The sequence below is a fragment of the Ceratosolen solmsi genome, unplaced genomic scaffold, assembly GCF_000503995.2.
Source record: "Ceratosolen solmsi marchali unplaced genomic scaffold, CerSol_1.0 scaffold3, whole genome shotgun sequence".
NCBI classification, from domain to species: domain Eukaryota; kingdom Metazoa; phylum Arthropoda; class Insecta; order Hymenoptera; family Agaonidae; genus Ceratosolen; species Ceratosolen solmsi.
Window position 1 is genome coordinate 4,994,086 of NW_011948428.1, and position 9,611 is coordinate 5,003,696.

Genomic DNA, 9,611 nt, shown 5'->3' on the forward strand with positions numbered 1-9,611 from the left:
CCTCTTCCTCCTCCACCTCCAACACCACCTCCTCCTCCTCCTCCTGCTTTTTCTCCTTCCCAGTCACGTCCCTTTACCCGTTCTCTTCTGCTCTCACTCCCTTGTGGCGTTCCTTCCCTTTTTGCTTCCCGTTCGAACCGCCGCTCCATATAGGCACGGCCAAGGCGATGAATTCGCAGAGCGCACGCGCGCACTTAAAATGCCATTCGTCTCAATTATCGCGGTCGAGCGCAATATAATGCGCGCCACCAAGGGCTTCGATACGTTATTGTGTGTGCAACGCTCGCGCTTCGATGTGCGAGTGCCCGAGATATTATATGTCGACACGCCGCTTTATACCCGGCTAAGTGGACGTGGACGTGGGTATACGGATATAACGCGAGCAAAGTGTCAGAAGGTGAAACGCTACCGGATGACGATGATGACGACGAGCTGGTGACTTATAACGAAGGGCGTGAGATTGATTTTTCGACTACTTTGTTGCTTTGACGGGCCGTCACTCGACCTTTTATTATAATGCCGATCCTGGCCAAAGGCTCCTATTGTTGGGACGGCTGTCGCGGGCCTACGAGAGTCTGCCAATCGCGAAGCCTCGCCTTTGAAACGCAAAACACGCCGAGTCTTGTTTCAGTTAATGGCTAGTGGCGGGGGGGGGAGGGGGGGGGGGAGGGGGGGGGTTGACAGAATTCAACGTAGGAGCGCGGGCTTGCGTGTTCTGCCTAAACAGTAGCCAGAACGGAATGTCTTTCGAGACAAAGTGATAAAATACCAAATTCTTCATACCACTAATACGACGAGCACTAATGCACAAGCATAATAAAAACAAAAACAAACAAACAACAAACATTAAAGGATAAAGACGAATAGAGAAAGAGACAAAAAATAAAGAAGAAAATTTCTTCAACAATATATGTAACGGATATATTGTACATTACATAAAGAACTTGCCATATCGTGAAAATGCTAATTATCCGACTTTCCTTAAATAGAGTTTCACTGCAGATATCAATAATGCGCGTAAATCATCGACATACCTCTGGTAAATAGTTTGTAGTTCACCTCGTAAAAATAAAAGCCATCGATCCTGCATACAATTATTTATTTTTAAACAAAGTGCGAGAGATCGCGCGCTCCCCTCGCGCCACGACACCGCATCATTTCACTTACCCGGACCGATAAGAAAATGTCTCTATTAATAGACGGCTAATAAATGGAAGCGAGAAGAAGGAAAAAATGGCTTCGGCCGAGGTTACCGTTTGAAAAAGCGTTGGCAAGTGTCCGCGTCGGCGTTACGATATTTATTTGTGCGACAAGCAGCGACTCCGCACTCGCGACGCGTACGACGTGGCTCTCGCTTCTGCAAATATTCCACGGTCAGCTGGCTCGTAAGGTACAGACTCGCCAGCTCCGGGGTGATTGCGATATATTTTATTCGCCGTGGAAAATCTGTGTCGATTGGCGCGACCGCTAAATGCATCGATTAATTTGCTTTGGCTGTGGCTGCTCGCGACGCGGCGCGGCTAGCAAAACAGCGGCTTCACTCTCTCACTCTCTCTCTCACTCTCTCACTCTCTCTCACTCTCTCTCTCTCTCTCTCTGTCTCTCTTCATCTATCCTTTTCCTTTATCCATTATTTTTATACGCCCGGCTGCTCTCAACGTCACACTGGGGATGAATGTCCCTAAACCAAATTCGCAGGGCACTCTTTCTTTGTATCCGATGCGTCGAGTGTTGAGTGGCGAATCGCTTATGGAACGTTACGGAATTATCGGGTCTGCGTTAGTACGGCGGGACCTCAAGTTATTTACAGAATTTGCCTCGGCCACTTTTAAACGCATAACATTACGCACTGTAAAATTTCGCATTTAAAATTAGGTAGAGGCTAAAGTGTAGCAATCATCATCCGCAATACGTCACCTAAAAATATTTCATCGGCAACTAGACTTTCTGGCATTCTCTTTACGTGGCTTTGACTTTTTCTTCGAGCAAAAAACGCGACTTTGCCACTTCTACGGATCCGGGTTACCCAGCGCAACATTAATTATTAATTAACTTACTTTAAGCGCTAATTCCCCTTTTCTAATAGAGCGTTTTATCGTAAATATAGCACAGGCGTTGTCACGTCGATCGTACTCATTGGCATTCTTAACGCGATATTATCAAAGATCTATATACAATTAAAGATACATTTATAGAATTAATCTATAAATATTCATCGATGTCGGCACATCATCTACATAATCATAGATTTGCGACATATAATTTAAACAATGACTGCTATAATAAAATAGTACGCGTCATGAAAAATTATTTATGCATTTGTAGTAGATTGTAATTTCATATTTCAAAGGAAGCATTGAAAATTATTTGAAAAAAAAAAAAAAAAAAAAAAATTGTCCTCATTGCGAAAATACTTTTGAAGCTTTAGGTGGGATATTCTTTTGTAGAAGCTCAAAGGTAGAAATCCTTACTCAACCTACAATTAAACATTCCAGCTGGAGTCTAAAAGTCTGTATCGACAGAAATTTACGCGCGTGCTCTTCCCTCGAGCTCGAGAGCAAAACGAACGTACGTGTGAATATTCAGAGGAAAACAGGAGAAAAAGAAAGAGACATGTAGGCGGATAAAAGTGTGAGAGCGAAGCGGAGACTTTTTCATTGACGGAGCGTTTTATTTTTTATGCCTGTTTCGTTTTTAAAAAGAGGAACAGGTTCGAACTTGAACGGCGTGTAAACAATGAAAAAGTCCTAAAAATAACGCGCGATAAAGAATTCAATCACGCTCTTACTATTATCGCTTTGTACTGTTTTACATGTGATTAAGAAGAAGAAGAAGAAGAAGAAGAAGAAGAAGAAGAAGAAGAAGAAGAAGAAAAAGGGAAACGTGTAATGGCCGCATCGTTGTACTTTGTTACGAATTCGACTATGATTGGTTATAATAAATATTTTTTTCATTCGTTTTACCGATAAGAATGAATATACGGTGATCGAACTTTGTTTATACAAAAGAAAAAATAAATTATTATCAAAGAATATTTGATAATAACTTTTGATTTAAAAAGTATTTTCAACGCATAGATTTTTTTTATAAAAGCAATTAGTTTCCGACCAAATGATATTTCTTAATTATGGAAAGATGAAAAAAATTTTTATTTTATTAATTACAATGTTGAAAGCTTTAAATTAATTTTTTTTTAGTAAAAATTTGCTAATTAAGTTCCGCTTCTTATTTTGAAAAATATAATAATTTTAATTTATTACTTTGTTGAAAAATTCAGTACTGTCGCGATTATCAAATACACTTGACGTACAATATAACGTAACAATCAGCTAAATAATTTCAGAATTCAAAATCTATGTTACAAAAGTAAAATATAATAAGCTATATAAGGCCCAGAAATTATTATGATCAATTAATCTTTCGCTTTCATCGTATGGAAATACATTTTACTTACGAGGATTCATTGTGACTTAGCTTTTGTTGTTAATCTAAATTTTATATTATCTTGGCTGTTTTGTATGCAGATAAACATCAGAGAAGGTTCCATTAATCGTGACAATTTAGTGAAGATGTAAATTTTTTTCCAAGTGAATTGAAGTGAGATAGATAGATAGAGGGGGAGAGAGAGAGGGAGAGAGAGGGAGAGAGAGAGAGAGATGCGAGGAGGAATGAAGGAACAAAGTGCAATCGGCACTCAGAATTCCACATTTCTGACACGCGAGCAGGAGATCAAGATCTCTCGAGGAAAAGAAAAATCGAAACATTCATCAATAGCGTCGCGCTGCGCTTGTACTCTACACCTAATTCCCAAGGACCAACCCGTTGCTCAAGTTTTTCCGCGAAAACAGTAAGAGCGGCTGTCCACCTTTTCGTGCGCGCATGATCCAACGTTTCCGGGGTGAGGATTCCTATCGGATCCGTATCGGAAACTGAGGGGGAGAGAGAGAGAGAGAGAGAGAGAGAGAGAGAGAGAGAGAAAGAGAAAGGGGGAGAGGGGATAGAGCACTAGTGTACCTGAGAAGGCGGCCACTTTGTAAGCGATATACCAGGGAGGCAACCACCCGCTGTGAGCGTCGGTGCATCCCTCGCATGGGGATGCACGCGCCCGCATCACCAATGGACTCGGGCCCATAATTCACTGCTCGTTTGGCATTTGCCGAACTTTGGCAGCCTGTTTGCACCCGTTTCTTTCTTCGGTTCTCTCTATCTCTCTTACCGACCATGTTTTCTGCCTCCTTGGAACTTCAGAGTCCGCTGTTATCGATCCATTTGACGTAGCACAATTGGAATTTCCAAAGTGGCATCGCGCGTTCTTAGTCCTTCACTTAACAGGTTCGGTCTTGCAGATTAAGTGCCAGTGAGCGGGCGAGCGAGCGAACGAGAGAGAGAGAGAGAGAGAGAGAGATCGGGGGTAGATGCTTTCTTTGGTATAGTGTAGGTAGTTTTTAACGCCGGTTAACATGCTATGACACCCACGTAGTGTAGTTGAAATAGTTTAGTTTATTTTTCTGAGAGGGACTGCACTTATCGAGACGAAAATTCCATTATGATGACAGGTGTAAATAGATTGAGTCGAGTCCCTTGGAAAAACTATTTAATTCGTCATTACTGAATTATTTAAGAAACTTTCAAACCAGATTTTCATGATTGTCGGTAACATAAAGTTATTTAAATACATTTAAGAACAGTCTTTATCCATTTTTGTCAATATAATAAGTATTATCGATATGACGTATTTCCTCTTAGAGCGTATATATTAATATTATGGGCAATAGTATTTGTAATAAAATTTTTATTAATTTAATAAATAATATTTAATAAATAAGCGAACGAATAAACGAATTAAATTGCCATTAAATAATCTATTTTAAAAATAGCCCATTTTATTTATTCGTGTTTCCTTTTGTGTATTTACGCATTCTTTAAAAGAAAAAAAAAAAAAAAAAATATCATCTTAGTATCTTCATGAAGCTATATTTCCATTATTGATTGAATATACAATAAATCACCGCACTCAAAGCATACAATGTATAGATGAAAGTTTTCGAGTCAATCCAATAAGCGAAAGAAATCCAGTTTGTTCCGCCCGCCGAGTCTTTATTATTCACGGCTCTCAATGACAATGGAACGTCACATTATCACGAACTAGTGTACGAATTATTTTTTTTCTTTCTTTCGTTCTTTCTTTTCTCAAATGTCATTCAAGAAGTTTTCAAAGGAGATTTGACGTGAAAAAATGTTACGGGTTAGGTAGCTCGTCCATGACAGTCCAATCAATATTTTATAAATATTTTATAATACGATAAATTATTCGTATGTGTATTAAACACATCGCGAATTATGATTCAGTTGATTCTAGCGACAAAGAAAATGCCAATGATTGATAAATAGCTTAAGAAATAGAATTTTGTGAGGTAATGTGGTCACCTTCTTTGGTTTTTCTTATTCCACTAATTGATCTCCCTCGATATTTATGTGCACATTCGTAGTGCTTTTTTTTTTTATTGATGAACAGGACCGAAAAAAGTTTATCAGATTTCGTGCTCTTATTGCATATTCGCTAGCAAAATTTATTGCCAGTCGAGTAATTAAAAAATTATTATTAGCATGGAATAATTATAAACAATTATTTTACAAATGCAAATTTCCCATGCAGCATAAAGAAATTTATTAATTGGGATTAATGAACCGTTATTAGTACGACATATTATGTTGAAAATAAAAATGTAATTAAAAGTTCCTCTTAATATAATATTTCAAAAATGAATAATCTTAAAATTAAAATTACAGATAGTTTTCATAGTTTAAATAAGTATACTTGGAATAAGTGAATCTTTAAAAGAATTATAAATGAGACGGTTAGGTATGCTATTGATGCAATATCAATTTAGGTAACAATATGGTTGAGGATCCGACGGGTACTTTAAGTAGATACATTTTCTTTAACGTCGAAACTAATCTTAGGTTGGGGACAAACTTCTTAATAAATAAAAAATTAATGTCAGCGGCTAAATAAGAGAAAGTTTAAGTTTCGAATAAAAGGCTACATCATTCGTAAAAGAGCATTAGCAGAAGGACAGAAAAAATAAAAAAAATAAAAACGGCATTTATTTCGACATTTAGTAAGGAGTCGACAAATTATTCCAAAAATATATATATATATATATATATATATATATATATATATATAGAGAGAGAGAGAGAGAGAGAGAGCTCTCAATATTTTTTTTTAAAGTCAAATATTAATATACTTTAATGATAACCGAAAATTTTACATCACGCAATTAGTGAAATAATAAAAGTATAATTATTTTTAAGAAAGCTTACGACAATATAACATTTCTTTAGAATAAAATATAAATCAATGAATTAAAGAAGGAATCTCCCAATACAGATATACGTAACTAGATATTACCAAGCTTTTTAATTACTGTAATATAATAAATATGTTTAATTGCATATAATTTATATGCTGCTTCGGTCATTAGTAGTAACTAGAATTTGTCACCGATTGCGAAGAAAAGCTAGGATAATTGTGAGGATGATAAATATATCGAGTTTACATATCAAATCTATTTAAATTATTCAATAAAACTTATCGATACTCATGAATATCGTAAGAATCGTTAAAGACTTGATCAATCGTTAATATAGCACAGCGAAAATTCATCAGAATTCACGAATTCACGACCAATTATGGATTAAATAAATAAGAAGAAAAAAAAGAAAACGATTATAATAAACGTCTCTCGATTTTCAAAGCGTAACTTGATTTAATTAAGAAGATTTTATGCTAAAATAAAAATATCTAAAATGTCTACAAACAAGGCATACATATATGTGTCGGTGTGTGCGCGTAAAACACAATCTTGTTTTCTTTAAAATTTTATTTTATTTTACCTTTAGATTATTTTTTTTTCTTTTTACTTCAATTTTCTACTAAAAAATAAAAGAAAAAAGTATATTAAAAAAAAAAAAAAAAAAAAAAAAAAAAAAAAAAAAAAAAAAAAAAAAAACAATAAAATAAGTAAAAAAATACAACACATAAAATGAGCAAAAAAGTGCATTGACAAAGTAAATTATTAAAGAAAGAAAAAAATCACTACTGAAAGTAGAAAATAAATATGTGACAAAGTTTTAGTGGCTCCTTAGCTATTCAATGAATCGAGCGACTAAATGATTTCGAATTAAGCTACATTAATAACGAATGGTTGCCATGCGTAAACTCGAAATAAAATACTACTTTATATTTCGGGACATGTTGAAGATAATTCGCCGACGAATATCCGTCCGAGTATTCGTGGAGAGGTGAAGGGAAGAGGGAAGGTAAGTCGGGGAATGTAAGTTGGTCGTATGGCTAGGCTAAACATATTTTTCTTACATTTCAGGTAAAGGCAAGCTCAAGGCAAAGCAAGTTAAATCGACTGCTCGAGCTGCCTCCAGCGGCCGCTCGGTCCGTCCGCTCTTAACCTAACGCAGATGTAAAAGTGACTCACCGACGTGGACGAAGGAGCGCACGGTATTGGCTGGCCCGGCGTTGATCCCTCGCTTGGCGACGTCGACGACGCCCGCGCTATTCTGCCTCCTGTACAGCTGCTTGAGGGGTTCGGGCACGTGGGCCTGTCCCCTCAACGGCCTCGGCCTCTTCGAGAAGCCGAGGAGCGACAGCAGGCTCGACTCGAGTCCGGCAATGACCCTCGCTTTCTCACCCTCGTCCATCGTATCCGCGTGGATGTTATCGGGCCGCCTCGTTCTCGTCGTCGTCTTCGTCCTCGCAATCGTCGTCGACCTCGTCGTCATCTTCGTCCCGATCGTTGCGGCCGTCGTACTCATCGCTGTCGAATTCTTCTTGCTTGTCTCTTTCAGCGTCACCGGCGTTGTCGTCATAATCGTCGCTGCCGCTGTCATTGTTGTAGTCGGTGTCGTCGGTGTCGTCGGTGTCGTCGTCGTCGTCGTGCTCGTGCTCGTGATCGTGCTCGTGCTCGTGCTTGTGCTCGTGGTCGTCGACGACGACGACGACGTCGTTCCTGGCCGCTCGGCCCGTTCCCGCTCGTGGTCCTGGCCGTCGGTGACGAGCTCGGCGCTCGCCAGCAGCGCACCCGCTGCCGCTAACACCAATCTCAGCAGCAGCGACATGCGCATCGTGACGGTCAGTCACTGCTCGATCACTGCCACTCCTGCAATCATAGATTGTGCGCCTGGTGGTTAGAGGATATCCTTGACACTCTCGTCTCGGGGCACTTGCATTAGTCGTAGTCGACGCTTCGCGAATGTGCCGCGAGGATAAATTCTTTTGAAAATTTTTGATATTTCAGAGTATTGAGTATATTAGCCATATTACATTGTCCTTGAGATCTTGTTTGACAATAAACGGCACTGCATAAACGGCACGAAATTTTGTATAAAGAATTATATATAAACAAGTGAATGTTAAATGTACGAAGGAGTGATGTTTATTTTTTGACATTCTATTAATCAGAAATTCACGTTGTAAGAGAATATTGTATTGCGTTATTAATTTAATTAGTACTTTATTGTTGGACTAAGCGAAGGAGCTTAAACTGTACAAACAAATATCTTTATTCGACATCAATATTTTGAATCTAATACGTTCGATCGTTTTTATAATTATCTAACTACGCGAATCATCGAGTCATCCATGCGGCGATACGTACACGTAAATATTGATTGTGGATCATTTCATCGTTCCACTTGTCTTTTTAACTTTTCAAAATTTAAAAATATTCTTTACGCTTACACTTACGATAGAAAATACAAGGGCAAATTTCACAAAACAATTACAAAAGAAAAATTTTCGTACTTCTTTAACATTGAATCGATGGATAAAATTGCTGTTATAGGATAATTTTACTAATCCCAATTGACAGACAACATTTTTCTTTTAAATATTTATAAAATTTAACAAATGGTTAAAGCATAATGCATACTTTTATATTTATTCTATTATTGTGGAATGAAAAAATATTAATGAATTTTTGTTGAAAAAAAAAAAAATAAAAAAAAAAACAATATGATATTTGAATAATATTTACGTTAGTGTGGTATTTATGTAGTAATTGATATAGTAAAATCAATACATTAACAATGTCAATAAGCACATGGAAACCGTTTAACAGAGTTCGATAATGAGACTACCGATACTTCCGACAATTCTAATGATTTGCACAAATATTTAGGGATTAAGAATTTTCCGGCTGCGCTGGAAAATGAAAGACACTACTCCATTGGGGGAGAAAAAAAAAATGCGAATAACAAACAAGTTATGCCAATACAACGAGAACGACTATATAGCACGCGAGAAATAAAAGAAGGCACAAAGATAAAAATAAAGAAGAAGGAAGAGGAGCGAGCGCACGACAACGATTTACGTCTTTTACGAGCGCAGTCTGTTTGCCTTTGCATTTGCGCGTCGCATTTCCTATACGAGCCTCGTTTATTAAAAGTAATAAAGCAAAGACTCATGCTTACGAGTTTCATCTTCGTTACTAGACTGGTTGGCGCGCTCCTCTCCACATTTCAAATATCGTCGGTAATTCGTATTTGCGTTTTCTTGATAATTAAACGCATCTTTAAATATCTTTTTAACTTGC

At 37.6% G+C, this 9,611-nt stretch overlaps 1 protein-coding gene across 1 annotated transcript in view; it reads right to left on the reverse strand.

Annotated features, from left to right (window-relative positions):
* LOC105363714 (protein decapentaplegic) overlaps positions 1 to 9,611 on the reverse strand; it is a 29,148-nt gene that overhangs the window by 6,087 nt on the left and 13,450 nt on the right. Inside the window, exons 2-3 of the mRNA XM_011501465.1 lie at positions 7,991 to 8,177; positions 7,497 to 7,954 (exon numbers count right to left, since the gene is read on the reverse strand). Of these exons, the coding sequence (XP_011499767.1) occupies positions 7,497 to 7,954; positions 7,991 to 8,142 (610 nt within the window). The 5' untranslated portion in view covers positions 8,143 to 8,177. The remainder of the gene's footprint in view (positions 1 to 7,496; positions 7,955 to 7,990; positions 8,178 to 9,611) is intronic.